Raw genomic sequence first — 19,811 nt, forward strand, 5'->3', positions numbered from 1 at the left:
TGAGGAGCTCCAAGAGCAGGCTGAGTGCTGATGCTGGCTGGTGACAGAGTCCCTGCCCGAGGACGCAGCCTCCTGTGGTGAAGGCACCCTGCTTGGAAGGACAGCTCTGGGCACTGCTGGCTGCACACCCACCTTCACAACCTCAACCCTTCAACAGAGCTTGACACCCACAGCCATCCCCACCAGAAGGCAGCCGTCATGCCCTGTCCCTCTCACACTGCAGGAGGGAAGCCCTGCTCTGCAGCCCGGCTTCCTCTTCTCCATCACAGACAGATCCCAGAGGTTGGACACATTCAGGAGATCCTGCAAGGAGCCACCGACACATCACCCTGCACCCAGAGACTTACTGTGTCAGAGGCTGGGAAGAGTTCTCCTCCAGTGAGCTCTCAGCCATCCTCCCCCTCTCCCCTGCCTTCAACCTCTCTCTGCCCCGCTCCTTTCTCCTTGGTGCCCACAGGCAGCCCCCTCAGCCCTGCTGCGCTTGGCAGAGCAGCTGCTGCTGGGCAGAGCTGTCTCCCTGCAGCTCTGCCTGCTTGCTAGGAGCTCTCTCTGTCCCAGGAGCCCAGCCCAGATCAGCAGCAGAGCAACAGCCCAAGAACTTCTTAATCATCTCTCTGGTGGTTTTGGTGACAAGTCTGTGAAACTCAGACACTGAGATGAAGCTGAGGAAACCTCTGGAGGAATCAAAATCAGATGCAAACTCCAAAGTTCTTGGAGCATTTCTGGGTTCCACTGAGGGACGTTACTGACAAAGCCTCCGTGAGGGCTGGTTAAAAAAGAAAACTGAAGGCAGTGAGGACAGGTAGGCAAAGGCAAGGTGAAGGTGGCTCTGATGCTGAGTAAACCTTGCTGTGCTTTATGAAGCCAAAAGAAAGCCCTGACTCCCCAGCCCCTGCAAGGCAGACCCTGTCCCTCAGCCATTCCTCAGGGTTCTTCCTGGGGCAGGGTGATGTGGGGATGTGCAGTGCCAAGGGCAGGGCCAAGGTCCTCTGCTTCTGGGTTTGTCCTGGGTGGGTTGAGGAGGCACTGAGGTGCTGGTGCCGTAAGGTGAAGGGGTCTTCTGGTAGGCCTTGGGGGTTGAGACAACAGCCCTAGCCAAGGGGAGAAAGACCTCGGCTCTCTTGGGGGCTTTTTGTCTTGCCAGAGTCCTTGAGTGTCTCCACCACAGGATGTCCTACAGTGTCCCACACCCGCGCTTTCAACTGCACTGTGCAGATCAGACTGTCCCCAGGAGAGGCCTGAGCAACGCCTGAGGGACATGTTCTCCCTAACCAGAGGCTGGAGGTCAGGACCTGTAGCCTTCATGGAACACCCCCAGCTTTCCTCAGCATCAGAGCCACCTTGCCCTTGCCTTTGCCTGCCTTGGACGAAGGGAGATCCTGGCAAGAGGGCAGTGCTGCCGAGAGCTCTGGAGTGTCCCTCTCCTCCCACAATCCCAGAACCAAGGAGGCTGGAAGGCAGCCAGTTACCATCTTTTCTGGGCTTCCCCTTCATGCTTGGTTTTAGCCAGCAGCTCCTTTCTCAGCCATGCCAGCCTCCTGCTACTTTTGTTTGACCTCCAGCATGTCAAGGTGGACCATTCTGGATTGTGAAGAGGAGATCCTTGAGCATCAAACAGCTCTCTGCTCCCGTCTTCTCTGCCAGGCTGTATCCCATGGGATTCTTCCAAGGAGGTCCCTCAGCAATCCAAAGTCTGTTTTCTCTTTGCCTTCTTCCCTTTCCTTAGGATCCTCAACTCTACCTTCTCACTCTGGATTCCTCCATTCCTCACCAGTTCTTCCTTGTTTGTAAATATTGTGGTTAACCCCAGCAAAAAATTAGGCACCACCCTGCAGCTTGCTCACTACCCTCCCCCAACATTAGTGGACAAGGGAAGCGGAAAGGAAAAATAAAAGCAAGGAAGGTGGCTTGAGGGTGTGAAGCTTGGTGGGCACGACTTGAGGGTGTGCAGCCAGCAGTTCCCAAGGCTCTCCTTCTGAGTGGAGTCCCTTCACCACAAAAGGTTGTGAACTTGTACAGTGACTCTTACCAGGCAGCATCAGCACACGGCCTGCCCTGGGACATCCTCATGGAGCTGTGGGGAGAAGCTGTGGGTGGAAGGAGAGATCCCCAGCAGGGCAGGGCAGGGATCTTCTGCTTTTCAAAGGGTGATGCACTGATCAGGACTTCTCACAACTCCAGATCCCCCCCAGGACATTGGCAGAGGCAGCTTCTCAAGAAGCACATCAAGGCAGGGTTTACGTGTAATGGGAAGGGGCCTGTGCTTTCAGTCTTCTAGTCTGAGTGGCCTCAGGGGTGGAGGAAGGGTTTGGACATGGCAATTATCCTCTCAGTTTGGGAGGAGGCATTGAAAGTCCAGATGTGTTTCACTTGGAGGTTTCTAAATCTGGGATTATCAAAAATAAAAAACCTTTGGCTTACAGACATCCCCAGCGTCACCTCTCCAGGCTTATCAACAATGAATTCATGTTCCCATCAGAGCCTGCAGCCACGGAGGTGCCTCTGGGCAATGCTCTGCTGCCAGGAGTTGTATGCAAGGCAGATCTGAGCACACAGTTTGTGGGATGGGAAGTGTGAGTGCTGCCAGGGAGGAGATGTGGGGAGAAACAGCTCCAGGCAGCAGAGACATGTGCACAGAAAACTAGAAATGTCATGGCAGCGGGAATTCAGAAAGCTCCTGACCCAACACAGAGAGCTTCTTCTGAGCAAGCCTCCCTGGTCTCCCCTCCTCCCCAGCAGACCCTCTGCCCTCAAGGTGGGTGGTCCAGGGCAGGCGCTGCCTCCTCTGCAGCCAGAGCTGCAGTAGAGCAAAGGTACATCTCTCCTGACATATAAACCCCTTCCTTCTGCAGAGAAAAGGGACACAGAACAACCGGCCTGGGATGTCACCAACGTGGAGGTGCTGTGCTCTGCTGTGTAAGGAGAAGGCTTTCCCGAGTGCCAGCTGCCTTCCTCTCCTGTTCGCCATTTGCAGGGGGATCAGGGTATTACTTTGTGATTTTTTTTTCTCTTATACCTGCTGCTCTTTTTCTTGCATATGGAAGCTCCAGGCTCTGGGAGGGTTGGGGGTGTCTCAAATGCATTTTGAGACACTGACCCTGGGGGCTTTAGGCAATGCAGCACGTGGGAATTGGAAACAAGTTGAGTCTCCCTTCAAGAGATGCTGGGCACTGTCTTTCGGGCACCTGAGCATGTCCCTATGGTGAAGAGGTTGACGTGAACTTCTACCACGCTGAGGCGACTTCAGCAGGGGAGGATGGGAACTGAGTGACAACCCCATTCTCCCCCACAGGCACGCTGCTCTTATCATGTCTGGAGAGAGCCTGGAGACGGAAAATGGGGGGGGAGAAAAGTTCTGTTCTATTGGAGAGTGATTCTGACCCAGACTTTGCTGTTCAGGAGCGCAGAGTTGGAAGGGCTGGGTCGCTCCCTGGGCTCTTCCCTCTCAGACACAACTGGTCTGGGTGCTGACTCCATTGCACTGCAATAAATAGGGACAATTGTCACACGGTCACTGAGGCAAATACCTCTCACTGAACTGAAGGCACCCATTGCCAGGAACACCTACCGAATGCACGGGCTTTTTGACACCATTGCAATAGCACAGGCCTGACTTCTCTGAAAGTAAATCCTGAACTAACAAATGAAGTAAAGGAAGGCCTCCCTGAAAAAAAGAGAATTAATGGTAGTGGATACCTATGGGAAATAGTGTAAGACTTACTCAGATAAATCTGTCCTGACTTGTCAATATCTTCTCCTTTTTCAAGTCTCCCATTCCTGCTGTGAAATAATGTCCAATGCCAGCTCCATCAACCAGTTCCTCCTCATGGCATTTCCAGACACACGGGAGCTGCAGCTCTTGCACTTCTCGCTCTTCCTGGGCATCTACCTGGCTGCCCTCCTGGGCAACGGACTCATCATCACCACCGTATCCTGCGACCACCGCCTGCACACCCCCATGTACTTCTTCCTCTTCAACCTCTCCCTCCTCAATCTGGGCTCCCTCTCCACCACTCTCCCCAAAGCCATGGCCAATTCCCTCTGGAACACCAGGGCCATTTCCTACTCAGGATGTGTTGCACAGTTTTTTCTCTTTGTCTTCTTGCTCACAGCAGAATATTCTCTTCTCACCGTCATGGCCTACGACCGCTACGTTGCCATCTGCAAACCCCTGCACTACGGGACCCTCCTGGGCAGCAGAGCTTGTGTCCACATGGCAGCAGCTGCCTGGGGCACTGCTTTTCCCTATGCTCTGCTGCACACGGCCAATACATTTTCACTGCCCCTCTGCCAGGGCAATGCCGTGGACCAGTTCTTCTGTGAAATCCCCCAGATCCTCAAGCTCTCCTGCTCAGACACCTACCTCAGGGAGGCTGGGCTACTTGTGGTTGGTGTGTGTTTAGGCTTTGTTTGTTTTGTGTTCATTGTGGTGTCCTACGTGCAGATCTTCAGGGCCGTGCTGAGGATCCCCTGGGAGCAGGGACGCCACAAAGCCTTTTCCACCTGCCTCCCTCACCTGGCCGTGGTCTCCCTGTTTATCAGCACTGGCTTTTTTTCCTACCTGAAGCCCCCCTCCATCTTCTCTCCATCTCTGGACCTGGTGATGGCAGTTCTGTATTCTGTGGTGCCTCCAGCTGTGAACCCCCTCATCTACAGCATGAGGAACCAGGAGCTCAAGGATGCCCTGAGGAAACAGATTACTTGTTGTTTTTCAGAAGCAAAAAGGAACTGCCCATCTTCTGCATGTTACTCGTAATGGAATGTCATTACTGTCACAGCAGTAGTTTTGGGAGGTAGTTTTGTTCGGTTTCTTTGGTTTTAGATTTTTTGTTGTATTAATGTTTTCAACAAAAATGCTGTCATTTCACATTTTGTTTCTATGTCAGTATCTGCCTGTCTTGTGTGCCCCACAGACTTTGTGTAAATAAGGAGCTGTGCTCTCTGTGTGTTTAAACCAAAGAAAGGACCCTGCACTGACTTGTTTGTCTGAGTTCCTTTCTCCCAGATCTTCTCTGGAGCTGCAGGGGCAGCGTCTGTGTGCTGAGGTGAAGGGGGCAGTAGCCACCCTGAGCTGGGTCTGCCTCTCAGCCTCACCAGCACGACCCTGGCCACAACAGCCCACTTGCTCTGCAGAGCAGCACCACCAGTTCAGGGTCTGTGGGGAGCCTGGGGAGGGGGTGCAGGAATGGCCGTCCAGGTCAGCAGAGATGAGCTTTGTAGGGAAAAGTCTCTGTGGGGAGATGGGATGTCCCGGGAGAAGAGCAGGGCATCGTGTGTGTGCGCAGGGGGGACATGGAAAGAAAAACCCTTTGGTGTGGGTGTCAGCTCGGGTCAGGCTGCCCTTTCCCTGGGGCAAAAGGACCTTCCTGAGGATCCCCCGGGCCAGTTGTCTCTTGCTATCCCGGGGAGCAAGTTTGGCACGTGGGTCTGCAAGGTGCCTGAGGTGGGGATCTCCTCAGCATGCCGACTGGATGAACGTTCTCTGTTTGTGGCCTCTGTTTCTTGCTCTGGGACATGAAGGACACGCAGAGCGGGGTCTGGTCTGTGCCTGTGCTCCATGGACAACCTGGGGGAGCTGCCCGAGGCCCATCCTCACAGAGCAGCCAATAACAACCACCATTTCCAGCACTGGCCTCTCACCTCAGCTCACAGGGGTTGCTTGTCCCTCAACAGAGGGACACCAAAGGACTAGGTCAGGAGTCCGTGTTTGCATTGTACAGAGCAGACGTAAGCATGCACATTGTGTGCATGTGGGGAGGTGATCCTGAGCAAGCACAAGGGCCATCAGCTGTTCTTAGGGGTTCCGTGAAGGCCTGTGAGACAGACAGTGCCTTGAGGTCACTTCCCGTTGAGCGTAACGTCCCCTGGGAAACACCTGAATGCAGCCCTGGGATGGGCTTCCTTGAACCAAGATCAGAAGTAGCGCCCTGGCTTGTGAAGGTGCTTTTGAGGCAACTGCTGTCTGAGTATGGGATAGTGGATGAAAGGCCATGTGGCTTGTAGAGGTGCTTGTGTTGTCCTGTTTCCAGGCAGATGTGAGTGGGCAGGAGGCAGTAGCTGGGTTGTGCAGGTGCTTTGTGATGTCACTTGTGGCTGAGGAGCTCTTAAGATCCCTTCAGCTCTCATCAAGGTTGTTGTGATGTCACATGATCCCAAACAGGGTACACGGCCAGAGGTGTCCCCTGGCATGTGCATCTCCTTGTAATGACCCTGGTGGCACTGTAGCTAGTAGGGCAGGAGCAAGGTCATGGTTTGTGCAGGTGCCTGTGATGTCCTAGGTGGCTGAGTCCCGTCTCCTGCCAGGTTCTGGCCTGGCCGATGTGAACAGCTCCTGCCACGCTGCTCCTCCTGCCCAGGGCTGTGGCTGGAGAACAGACAGACCCGAATTTTGGGAAAGCCTTGGTGATCCAGAGCAAAGCCATGGCAGCTCCCCTACCCTCTCCTCCGCTCCTGTCCCTTCCCCTTCTTTCCCCCCTGCCTTCCACCCCTGAGCAGGCTCAGACCCCCGGTGCGGACCTGTGTGCTACATCAACTTATGTTTTGAACACCTCCACCACTTCCCTGGGCAGCCTGTTCCATGTTTGATCACTCTTTCAGGAAAGAAAATTTTCCTCACCTGTAAACTAAACCTCCCCTGGAGAAACTTGAGGCCATTTCCTCTTGTCCTACCGCTTGTTACTTGGGAGAAGATACCAACACCCAGTTCACTACTACCTCCCCTCAGGTAGTTGTAGAGAGCGATGAGGTCTCCCCTCAGCCTCCTCTTCTCCAGACTAAACCACCCCAATTCCCTCAGCTGCTCCTCATAAGACCTGTTCTCCAGACCCTTCACCACCTTCTCTGGACACGCTCCAGCACCTCAATGGCTTTCTTGCAGTAAAGGGCCCAAAATTGCACACAGGATTCTAGGGGCGGCCTCACCAGTGCAGAGTAAAGGTGCAGGATCACCTCCCCACTTCTGCCGGCCACCTTCTTTCTGATACAGGCCAGGATGCTATTGGCCTTCTTGGCCACCTGGGCACACTGCTGGCTCATGTTCAGCCGCCTGTCGACCAGCACCCCAAGAGCCTTTTCTGTCGGGCAGCTTTCCAGCCACTCATCCCCAGCCTGTAGCGCTGCGTGGGGTTGTTGTGACCCAAGAGCAGGACTTGGGCACTTGGCCTTGTTAATCCTCACGCAATTGATCTCAGCCCATTGATCCAGCCTGGCCAGATCCTTCTGCAGAGGTCTCTACCCTCCAGCAGATCAACACTCCCACCCAATTTAATGCCATCTGCAAACTCTCTGAGGGGGCACTCGATCCCCTCATCCAGCTCATCAATAAAGATGTTAAACAAGACCGGTCCCAATACAGGGGGACACTGCTTGTGACCAGTCACCATCTGGCTCGAACTCCATTCACAGAATCACAGAATCAAAGAATGTTTGGGGTTGGAAGGAACCTCAAAATATCATCTGGTCCAACCCCCCTGCCAGAGCAGGACCACCTAGAGTACCTCACACAGGAAGGTGTCCAGGCGCCTTTTGAATGTCTCCAGAGAAGGAGACTCCACCACTTTTCTGGGCAGCCTGTTCCACTGCTCTGTCACCCTCACAGTGAGAAATTTTTTCCTTATGTTTATTGGATTATTCTTTAGGGGTTTTATAGCTTATGCTACAAGGGTATGATATGAATCACCAAGCCTCCTGCTAATGCGTATTTCTAATTATTGAAACCTTAAACACAAGTCAGCATATTTTTGTTGCTCTTGCAGCATCACCAGCCAGCACCATTCTTGTGGTTTATCTCTTAATCCAGATGTTCCATCACTCACGTCTGCAAAGTCATCAGGAGTCAGCAATTCGTGTTTGTCTTTGATGTAGACACTGCTGTTAATTTTGGGAGAAGAGAGGTTTCCTTATCTTAGTTGAACACTTGTTCTTCTCGCTTAGAGTAGGTGATAAGTCTTGGGTCTGGAGGTAACGATGCAACAATTATATACTAATACTGTTCTTGGCTTCCCAAAGGTCTGTGTGGTCTCACTAATCTATATCATAGTTTGAAGAATTGCTCAGCCCTATCCACCCTATGGATCTTTACCAGAAGGAATGGAGGTACGTCATGTCAGGGTTGTCAATACACAGATGGCCACAGGGTCCTGAGGGTCCAACCTAGCCCATGGGACTGTACTCATGAAGATTTAAGGATGCCGAGAGGAGATATAGTGCTTGGGAGAGAGGTTTGTTTGTGGTTAGCCTGGCTCTCATAGAAGTAGGGAAAATCGCATGACAACAGCCAATCGTATTAAGAGGCCTGTTTAAAGTTATAAAACCAGTTACTACCGGGACCTGCCCCCGTGACGGGGTGGCCCAGAGAGCCTTGGTGTACGAAAGAGGTATGCCCAGATTGAACACTATTGTGACATTTTCTCAGTGACCGAAGTCACCTTCACTTCGAGCTTCCACCAGGATAACCCGTTTCCAGCGACTGTCACACTGGATTTTCTGCCACCTCTGACGTCACAGGCACCTTCACCGTGAGTTTCCACCACCATAAGCCTGCTTCCAGTGCCTTCCACAATGGATTTCCAACAACCTGTGCAATCACAATCACTGCCATGGCAAGATTCCATGAGCACAGGCCTGTGTCCAGAGCCTGCCACACCACATTATTAAACTGCCTGTGCCATCACAGGCACAATCACCACGAGCTTCCACCACCATAACCCTGCTTCCAGCAACTGCCACACAAGAGTTTCAACCACTGTGACATCACAGGCACCTTCACAGCAAACTTCCACCAGCAGAAGTCTGATTCCAGTGACTGCCACACCAGATTTTAACCCTCTGTGACATCACAGGCACTTTACAGTAGCTTTCCACAACAGTGGAACATTTTCAGTGTGTGTGACATCACAGGCACCTTCTCTACAAGCTTCCACCAGCAGAGCCCTGCTTGCAGCACCTGCCACAGCTCTGACATCACAGGCACACTCTCAGCAACCTTCCATCACCATAAGCCTGCTTCCAGCGACTGCCACACCATAAATTTGAATGTCTGTGAAATCACAGGCACCATAATGGCAAAATTCCACCAGCATAAGACTGGTTCTACCACCTGCCACACCAGAGTTTTCAACCTCCTGTGAGATCACAGGCACATTCCAAACATCTTCCACCAGGATCAGAATGGTTCTACTGCCTGCCACACCAGATTTTCAACCACTGTGACATCACAAACACCTTCATAGCAGGCTTTTAGCCGCATAAACCTGCTTCCAGTGCCTTCCACACCAGATCTTCAACCACCTCTGACATCACTGGCATATTCTCAGCAACTTTCCCCATCACTCACCTACTTCCAGCACCTGCCCCACAGGTGTTTCAACCACCTCTGACATCACAGGCACCTTCACAGCCACGTTCCAGCACCACAAGCCTGGTTCGAGTGACTGCCACACCAGATTTTCAAACTCTGTGACATCGCAGGCACTTTAGTCGCCTTCCACCAGCATAAGCCTGCTTTCAGTACCTGCCACACCACATTTTCAACCATATCTGACATCAGAGGCACCTTTACGGCAAGATTCCATCAGCATAGGCCTGTTTCTAGTGACTGCCACACCATGTTTTCAATCACTTCTGACATCACCTATTTCCCATCCTTTACCAAGTACATACAAAACCTGGGTATCCCACAGGCTGTCTCCTCACGGGATTGCACCTTTCAATATCAGTTGCCTTAGGCTTAGCCCAGTCCTGTGGGGTTTCACCACACCTTACAGACAGGCAGTTACCATTCCCCCAACCCAATAATGACAGAACACCTTTACCTGCTCCTGGGGAACTTGCTTGAGCAGTGTGGTCCGGGGATTGATGGTTATTCCCAAGAAGACCTCGGTGCCAGCTGGAGGTCCTGCGATCCCCAGGATCCGCTGAGATTAGCAAGAAGTGTCCCAGTTACTGGTTATACTGGATACATAATACATAATAAACAGGTTCTCATACATAAACATGTTAATTCCTGTAACTCACTATCATCTCACTCCCTTCATCCAGTTGTGCGCAGTAGGTTCTTGAATTGAGTCGAGAGGCTGTGCTGCGACCACCCGCAGACCCCAGACTCAAATGTGCGACCCTCCAATGTCCTTGAGTCAAAGCCTTTGGCTCAAACTCTCCTTTGGTCACGATTCAAAGACTGTTAACAAAAAGTTAGAGTAATAAATCCCACCCAGCAGACATCCCTAAACAAGAACATATTATCTTTGCCCTTAACCATGAACAGACCATCGGTTAACGAACACCTCTGGTCTATGTAGCTTGGGACTCTACAGGGTATCTTAACAGAGTATATACGATTGATTTTTATACATACAATTAATTTTTATACCTGTTTGATGCCACTGGGAGAGGCTGGGGGCGAGCAGGGGGGTCTTGGAGGCTAGCGCCTTTGCAGAGATGCAGCAGGTAGAGCTGTGTCATGTCTGCCCTGACCGCTTGAGGCCACATCCTTTAGGTGGCTTCAGGTTTTAGAAGAGTGAACTGAAATCTTTTTTTAGAAGTAATTGCTGATGGATGTGAAAAATGTCTTGTGCTATTTTTGGTTTTGGTTGGATCTGCTGCTGCGTTGGTGCTTGATGCAGAGCCCTGGGGCTTAAGGAACTGCAGGGCTGCTTTTCCTACTGCAAAGAAGCCGGGCTGTTGCCATTGCTTATCTAAGGGAATGAATTGTTACACTGAAAAAAAAGTCAGAGCTTCCAAACCCCCCAGCTTTCTAATGCTCCTCACCGAGGTGGGAGGACAACTGCGGCCGGGTGAGCATTCCGAGATGACCGCTCAGTAACAACAGGTGTCATGAAGCAGCGTTCTTTGTTGCAGCACTGGTCAGCACTGGGGATCGCTCCGCCACAAGCGGTCTCACAAAGCAGATTAAGGACAGTTTAACTCGTGCCTATTCGTTACATCTCTCAGAACTAATTAGAATAATCAGGATTTTCCTAGAACCCATTATTATACGCTAATTTTTTGGAACCTGCACAGTTAATTATGGTAGAGGACTCTTCTCCCTCTGGTGGTCTTCTGTAGTCTTCCTCACGTTGTCCTTCTTTAACCCCAACCGGTGCACATGCTTAAGTTGTCCTTTGAAAGTATTTTTGTGTCTCCTGGTCTCGTACTGTACTTGGGTATTTTTCCAAGGTCTTGTTATTTACACACGTCGATATGTCTGTATCTTCCAGACACCAAAGGCCACACAAACTGTTGTTCCTTGACACAAACACATGATCAAGTTCCCCATGCCTTAACTGGTAAAAATATCATTCTCTGACAAACAGTGTAAACTACAGACAGAGTATATAAGATCAAATGCTTCTGAAAGACAGTAGTTTAAAACAGCCAGGCTTAACACGGTAAATACAAGGAAATCTTAGCCCTCTCATTCAACCCCTTTTATTTAATCTCTGCAAACTCTTTTACAGATCTTCTAAATTCTCATACTTCATTACTTTGGCTAAGGCCCATATTCTGCGAGTAAGAGTTCTAAGCTTACACCACATATAACAATTAAATTGGTAGCGAGGCAGGGGTCGGTCTGTTCTGCCTAGTAACAGACGATGGAACAAGGGAAAATGGCCTTAAGCTGCACCAGGGGAGGTTCAGGCTGAAGATTAGGAAGAATTTCTTTACTGAAAGGGTTGTCAGGCACTGGAACAGCCAGCCCAGGGAGGGGGGTGGAGTCACCATCCCTGGAGGTGTTGAAGAGACACGCGGTGAATTCCTGGACCTTCACAGCAGTGTAGGCAGTTAGCAGCGCTTGAAATGGTCCCACCCACTTCTCATCCAAGGCAGATCCAGAAATGCTCTTGACATACACCCACCCTCCTGGTTTGTAGGAGTGAACAGGCGCATCCAGTCCTGCGGGATGACTAGATAGCACCAATTTATTAATACCTTTCAATACCAATCCCAAAGATATGACATACTGATTAATCTGAGCCTCTCCTACTCGTTGAATATTCTCACCTTTAGAGTGAGTTGGAAATGACCTGCCATACATTATTTCAAAAGGGCTAACCTTTTATTTGATTCTGGGTTTTGTTCTTCATCTTGTTATTGTTAAAAGTAAAGGTTAGTCCCACCTTAGAAAGTTTGCTTGGCAGATTTTACTCAATTGTGTCTTAATGAGGCGATTCATCTTTTCTACCTGTCCACTAGCTTGGGGTCGGGATGCCGTGTGGAGTTCCCACATTATTCCCAAATATTTACTAGCCTGTTGAACTACTTGACATACAAAATGAGGTCCTCGATTCGAGGACATTGTCTCAGGTACCCTCAATCTTGGAATAATTTCTCTTAGGAAGTTCTTAGTTACTTCCCTGCCCTTGTTAGTTCTCCATGGAAAGGCTTCAGGCCATCCTGAAAAGGTGTCAGTTGGTACTAAGAGGTATCTGGACCCTCCTTTTCTAGGGAGTTCTGAAAAATCTATTTGCCACCCTGAGCCTGGTACGTTCCCTTTTCCTGTGTTCCCAAATTTAACTCTAGTCTCTGTCTTTGGCTTATGTCTTAAACAGAGCTCACACCTCTCGGTAAATGACTTGATTTCTGTAACGTCTTTCTGGCCACAAATTGTCGAGATAAAAAGGTGTAGAGTGCCTCTGTTCCCCAAAGAGTTTGACCATGTTCTGACTTTACCAAATGCCATAGAATATGAAAGGGAACTACTATTCTCCCATCTTGAGTTTTAACCCACCCTTATAGTTTTGTTTGTGCATCTAAATCTTTTCTTAATTTTGGAACCTTGTCGTCATCCTTTACCTGTTCTGGTAGTGGCAAAGTTCTTTCAGGAATTACATTTAATACTTCGCTTGGTTCTGCAGCCTCCTTTGCCCCTCGGTCTGCCAATTTATTTCCCAGTTCTTGGGCAGTATTCCCTTTCCGATGTCCTCTGCAGTGCATAATAGCTACTGCAGTTGGTGAGGGCACAGCATCTAACAATCTCAAAATAACATCTGCAGGTTTAATATGTTTTCCTTCTGCAGATGAAAGTCCTCTTTCCTTCCAAATAGCTCCACGGGCCTCTGCAACTCCAAAAGCACACTTGAAGTCTGTCCGGATCGTTACCCTTTTATCTTTCCCTGGCTCTGGGGCTCTCAGCAGAGCTCTTATTTCCTCCGGCTGGGCTGACGTTTCTTTGGGTAGAGACTTAGCTTCAACTACCTGTTCCTCTGTAGTTACCGCTACCCAGCCATCCTTTTCCCATTTCGAATGAAGCTGCTCCCTGCTCCCAGGTTCCAGTTGGCATCTTCTTTCATGTCCAGTCTGCTCACCGGCCGATTCCTCGTCCTGCTTGGAGGAGGCTGTCCTGTAAGGCCTAGCAGGTTGCCTGAGCACCTTCACCCTTCAGAGCTGCTTCCCATGGCCCCACTTGTGTCAGTCTCCTGAGGACATCAAAGTCTTCTCCTCTGCAGTCCCAGGTCTGTGTTCTGCTGCTGGCCTTCCTCGCGCCCCTCTCCTGCCTGGGACACCCCTATTTCCTGGTCACAACAGCCAAGGCTGACACGGATTATAGCGTCCCTGAGCAGCTCTTCCTTGTTTGCCAGGACCAGGTCCAGGGGAGCATCCCCCTTGGTGGCCCTTGTAGCATCTCTGCTCAGAAGTCATCCCAGCAGCCTCCACACTGTTGGCACTGGGTGGCTTTGTATGGCCAGGGGCTGCCAGGGCCCTTCCCGTTCCCAACAGGAACCTGCTCATCAACCTGGACCCTCCCAGACCTTTTCTGCCTACCCGCCCTCATCAAGTAGTTCATAACTGCCAAGACAGTGTCACCCTCACTGTCTTCTCCTCTAACCCTCACTCACACAAGCTATCGCAACCTGTTGCCCGTCTTGTTGAGGAGCTTCATGTATCTGAGCTGCTCCTTCACACTGGGGGCATCCCCCCACCCTCATCCTCCTTGCCACTGCCTCTGGCACAGCCTGTATCCTTCCAGCGCAGCACCAGTGCTCAGCAAGCTGTCCCACCACGCCTTGTTTAGTGCAGAAATGTCACAGGGCTGTGACAAGCCATGGGGGCTCCTCCTGGCCATGTGTATTTGGGCCACAGCAGTGCCTCCTGGTTCAGCACCCTTGGATGCAGCCTCTCCAGTCCCGTGGCCTGGGAAGAGTGCAGTTTGCTCAAGTAACCCCTGCCTTGACCCCCATCCATCCCAGGTTGCTCTCCTTCAAAGGCTGCCTCAAAGCTCAAAGGCCTTGGAGACCTTACTGGTGGCAACTGAGGCAAAGGGGTCACAGACTATCTCAGATCTATCCACACCTGCTCTCACTAAATTCAGCAGAGGTCCTATATTATCGCTTTTTCTTCTTTAACAGTCCCTGAAGGACCAAAAATTCATTTTAGTGCCCTTGAATTCCTTTTTGAGTTCCAGTTGGGTTATGATATGGACCCTTCCTGTGCTTGGAGGACGCTGTCCTGGAAGACACAGTATCCAGGCACACGGTTAAAATTCTTGGTCTTTGCATGGATTTTATCCTCAAGGAGCCGGTAAAGATCCCTGTGTGATCTGCTTTGTGCTCATGCAATGCCTGACCCTGTTGGGCAGAGAAGGGATAGACCCTGTCACTCTCCTGGCATCTGAGGACTGATCGATCGTATCAGTCAATGTCACACGGGCACCAAGTCAAGCTCTCGTCGATGCTGTCTGGGGCCTCTGTGACAGACCTGCCATAATGGGAATTGCTTTCCTGTAGGTCCTGTACTGTCCCTGCCAGCCTCGCTACCTCATGTAGCTCTGGGGGCCTGGGCTTGAGCATTAAATGCAGTAGCTGCCCTGAATTCTGTCAGGCAACGTGGGGATGAACATGGGACAAATGCCATTGTAGTCACTGGTGATCTAGTAAATCCAGCTGGTGAAAAGAGAGAGACCTCGCTGTCCCTATGGCAGATGACCGAAATAGTCCATAGGATCACCTCTATAACCGGCCATGAGCGTGATGAGCAGGAAAAGATTATTTTGGCCTTTATAGGGCTGTCATTTCCCTGGGCCAAAGGAATTTCCATCACGCTCATACATGATCCTTGAGATGTTGTCCTGTCTCTATAAACTTCTCCATCAGAGCCTGCAGTTACCTGTGTGCCTCTTGCATCTCCTCTGGCAACTCAGATGTGGCCAGGGGTTTGCATCTGAACACCTCCCTCCTGCCTTTCACCTCCATGTATTCCCGGGGAAGCTGAGAAATGACTTCTCAAATGCAGGTGCTTATTTTATGCAGAGCTGAGGAGAGGCCAGAGGAATCCCACCTCCTGTGGGTCTGTGGCAGGCATGGGAGGGAACTGAGTCTCCTTCAAATGCCAGGAATAGAAATGCAGGGTGAGATGTCTCCATTGATTCAGCTGAATCTCTTCCCTCATCAGGGGTAAAGGAGGTCCCTGCCTGTCACTGCCTCTGTGTCCTGTCTGATAATAAGATAAAAAAAGGTGATTTTTAGATGTAACTTTGTCTCTGAAATCTTTTCTCTCTCCAGCTGAGAAAGAAAAACCTCAGGATGACTTCAGCCTGTTTGAGAGCAGGTTCTCCTGGAGCCCCAGGGACAGCTGGAGGGAGCCAGAGGGGGCAGAGAAAGGGCTGCCTTGGGCTGCTCCCCTGCTGCTGAGCTGGGCTGGGCTCCTGGGATGGAGGGAGCTGCTGGCAAGCGGGCAGCGCTGCAGAGAGACAGCTCTGCCCAGGAGCAGGGCTGGGGGTGCTGCCTGCAGGCAGGGAGGGGAGAGGAGCCAGGCAGAAAGAGGTTAAAGGCAGTGTGGGGTGGGAGGAGAGAGGAGAGCTCGCTTGGAGAAAAATCTTCAGAGCCCTTGACCTGGTAAGTCTGTGGCTGAAGGACTGTGCAAGTGCCTGGAACGATCTCCTGAAGCTGGCCCACCCCACAGCCTGCAGCTTCCCTGCTGCACTGTCAGAGGGACAGGGCATGTTGGCTGCAGAGTGTGAAGCCGGGTGTGCAGCCAGGGTGCCCAGGGCTCTCATTCTGAGCAGGGTCCCTGCATCCCAGCAGACTCTGTGCCATTCCAGGGACTTTGTCTCCTGCCAGGGTCAGCACTCAGCCTGCCCAGGGAGCTCCCAACAGCAGCGCAGGGAGAAGCTGTGGGTGGAAGCAGCAGGTGGTGGCAGGAGAGGGTCCTTCTGGTTTCACGAGGGTGCTGTGTGGCTCAGATCTCCTCACAGCTCCTCATCCCCCCCCAGGACATTTCTGAGGGCACTTTTCAAGGGCAAGGCAGGGATCACTACAAAGGTAAGGGGCTCTCCTGAGCCTGTGTTCTCAGTTTCTTACTGTTGGGGATTTGGGGGGAGAAAAGGCAAAGGAGCTCTCGTGCTTGAACAAGTCACTCAGCCTGCTGAGCTGTAAGTGAGAGTCCCCAGTAGGTCTGACAGCAGCCTCCGAAAGTGCCTCCAGCCACTCCTCTGCCTACGGACAGCACCAGCATCACCTTTGCTGGACCCAGCAGTGTTGGTCTGACCTGCCCTTTTCCACCTGCAAACAGGAACATGCATCCAGCCAGTGACCTGCAAGCAGTGTCTGTAGGGCCAAGGTGAGTGCACAGCGGTTGGGATGGGCTCTGTGAGCACTCACAGGGAAAAGGCATGGCACAGGGAAACACCTCCCAGAAGAAAACGCTCCAGGCAGCAGGGATATGATCTGGGAATGAGAGAAAACTAAAACCAGGAATGTTGTGGGAGGGAGAATTCAGAAACCTCCTGATCCTCCCCTCCCATGCAGAGCCCTTCCTCTCAGCCAGCCCCCTTGCCTCCCCTCCCACCCACCAAAGCCTCTGCCCTCAGGGCTCCGGGGGTCCAAGCCATGAAGCAGCTCCTCTGCAGCCAGAGCTCCAGCAGAGCCGTGCTGCAGCTCTCCAGCCCCGTGCCCAGTGCCCTCTGCAGAGCACAGGGGCTGAGAGCAGCTGCCCGGCCATGTTGGGGTCTGGGAGGTGGCGTGCCCAGCTGGGGCAGGGGGACGCTGCCCTGAGTGCGCGGGTGCCTCTGCCCTGGCCTCTCTCAGCTGGACCCTCCCTGCATTTTCCCTTCTCTCTCTTATTTGCATTGTCCTCTTGTTCTTGCTGTCAGTCTCTGTGGGGATGGGAGCTTCATCTGCAGAGTCACACACTGATCTTGGGTGTGCTCCCATGCAGGTGTGTCCGTGGGAACGAGTGTCCCAGCTGTCCTGTCACCTCCTAGGGTCTGGTCCATGCAGTCCGTGGAGCCAGAGTAGGAGCTGACTCTTCCTTTTTGAGATGCCGTCTCTAGGGCACTTGGTTGTCTCCTTGAGGTGCCCTTCCCAGCTTTGAGCTGCCCTCCAGGATGCAAACCTGTCCCGTAGAAACTCTGTTTTATCTGAATGCCATGTGGAGAACGGAAAGACTTCAGAGCTGTGGAAATACTGTTGGGTTGGTGAAATGAGGCAAGAGTGTCCTTGGATAGAAGTGGGGTGCTGGGACCTTGAGAAAGGGTGGGACATTGAGTGGTGTGCACTGGATCCCTCTGCTCCCAGCAGGGTCGAGTTGCTTTTCAGGGTAACACGGGATTGTGATCCTCCTGCACCTGAGAAAGGTGCAAGCCCAGGGCAGCTGGGCACAAGACGGAGTCACAGACCAGCTCCCCTCCCTCTGCACTAAGCACAGGCAATCCTCCTGCCTCACAGGGCTCTGCCGTTCCCTTCCAGTGCAGCAGGAGTGCTGAGGGTTTCTGAGATCCAGGAAAACTGCCAGGGGAAATGGGAGAGCTGTAACACCTCCCCAAACCTCTCCCACTGCCTTCTGCCCTCCTGGTTCCTTGGCACGGGGAGTGCAGGTGCTGACCAGCCCTTTTGCATTAGGAGTGGTTTCAGCTGACGAAGTCGAACCCCAGGACTGGTCTCTGCCCGCTCCGTTCCAGTGAACCCCCTGCTGCAGAGCAGGGCTGACTCCTTGGCTGCCAGCAGGCACAGGTCCTGCTTCTCATGAGACACCAACGAGAGCTCCAGCCACAGAGCTGAAGGAAGAGCTTCTAGAAAAGTGTCTGTGTGTGTGTGTAGATGGGAGAGGGGGTATGGGAACTGGCTTTCATGTTTTAGAAAGTCTCCCCTAACTTATTGTGTTTCCCTCCTAGAACAGTCCCCCACACCTGAGAGCAGCAAATGTCCAACAGCAGCTCCATCACCCAGTTCCTCCTCATGGCATTTGCAGACACACGGGAGCTGCAGCTCTTGACCTTCGGGCTCTTCCTGAGCATCTACCTGGCTGCCCTCCTGGGCAATGGACTCATCATCACCGCCATAGCCTGCGACCACCGCCTGCACACCCCCATGTACTTCTTCCTCCTCAACCTCTCCCTCCTTGACCTGGGCTCCCTCTCCACCACTCTCCCTAAAGCCATGGCCAATTCCCTCTGGAACACCAGGGCCATCTCCTACATGGGATGTGTTGCACAGGTTTTTCTATTTCTCTTTTTTATAGCAGCAGAGTATTTTCTTCTCACAGTCATGGCCTACGACCGCTACGTTGCCATCTGCAAACCCCTGCACTACGGGACCCTCCTGGGCAGCAGAGCTTGTGTCCACATGGCAGCAGCTGCCTGGGGCAGTGGCTTTCTCACTGCTCTCCTGCACACTTCCAGTACATTTTCTCTGCCCCTCTGCCAGGGAAATGCCCTAGACCAGTTCTTCTGTGAAGTTCCCCAGATCCTCAAGCTCTCCTGCTCATACTCAGGCTTCCTCAGGGAGGCTGGGTTTCTTGTGGTCACTGCCTGTTTAGCTTTTGGGTGTTTTGTGTTCATTGTGGTGTCCTACGTGCAGATCTTCAGGGCCGTGCTGAGGATCCCCTTGGAGCAGGGACGCCACAAAGCCTTTTCCACCTGCCTCCCTCACCTGGCCGTGGTCTCCCTCTTTATCAGCACTGCCATGTTTGCCTACCTGAAGCTCCCCTCCACCTCCTCTCCGTCTCTGGACCTGCTGATAACAGTTCTGTACTCGGTGGTGCCTCCAGCAGTGAACCCTCTCATCTACAGCATGAGGAACCAGGAGCTCAGGGATGCTGTGTCGAAAATCATGACTGGCTGTTATTAGGAAGCAGGAAACTGCCCATCTTCCTCTGCATAGCAGTTGTCATGTACCTCTGTAGAGGCCTAACCTCTCATCTGTATTTTCTGGTGCTGATGGTGGCGTTTTACCAGCCATGATGTTGTACCCCCCTTCTAATTCACTGCCTGATTTTCTTTCCAGATGGAGAGGATGTGTAGAGGAGGAGCTGTGCTCCTTGTGTGTTTAAACAAAACACACAACCAAGATGTCCTGCGGAGACATTTTTCCTGAGATCCTTGCTCCGATTTGGAGCTGCTGGGAGAATTCCTGTGTGCAGAGGTGGAGGGGAAGAGAGTTCCCAGCATGGCAGCGCTGCCAGGAGCACTTGGCCTTCCAGAGCTCTTCTCTTTCCACTTCCACTCTCTCCCTCTGAGCCCTTGGGTTGCTGTAAGGCCCGATTGCTCTGGCAGCTTGGTCACAGTCCTGCTGCGTGGTAGTCCTGTGACCGCAGGCAGGGACAGGCAATGGGCACTTCTCTAACAGAGCTGCCCTCCGTAAGAGCGCTTCCATCAGGAAAGGGGATCTCCTCAGGGCACTGCCTGAAAGCTTAGGTCTTCCTCCAAAGTTGCTCTCAAGAACATGCCCAAGAAACTGTCCCACAGATGACAACGCCGGTGAACAGAGGAAGAGTGTGAGTGTGCAGGGTGTGGGGTGTGGGGAAAACAGCAGTGTTGTCGCACAGCCGGGCCTCCTGGGAGAGACCTGAAGGACCAGCAGAGCAGGGTCTTGTCTGTG

General features: G+C 52.2%; 1 protein-coding gene and 1 pseudogene across 1 annotated transcript; both read left to right on the forward strand.

The window, feature by feature from the left end:
• The first annotated feature begins 3,790 nt into the window (after positions 1-3,790).
• On the forward strand, positions 3,791-4,756 carry LOC147412977 (olfactory receptor 14A16-like). The gene has a single exon (XM_086480844.1). The coding sequence runs from the start codon at positions 3,791-3,793 to the stop codon at positions 4,754-4,756; it is 966 nt and encodes a 321-aa protein (XP_086336970.1).
• A 13,354-nt stretch (positions 4,757-18,110) lies between these two features.
• On the forward strand, positions 18,111-19,094 carry LOC147412978 (olfactory receptor 14J1-like; annotated as a pseudogene).
• The last annotated feature ends 717 nt before the right edge of the window (positions 19,095-19,811 follow it).

The sequence above is a fragment of the Leptosomus discolor genome, unplaced genomic scaffold, assembly GCF_034619465.1.
Source record: "Leptosomus discolor isolate bLepDis1 unplaced genomic scaffold, bLepDis1.hap2 HAP2_SCAFFOLD_35, whole genome shotgun sequence".
In the NCBI taxonomy this organism is placed as follows: domain Eukaryota; kingdom Metazoa; phylum Chordata; class Aves; order Leptosomiformes; family Leptosomidae; genus Leptosomus; species Leptosomus discolor.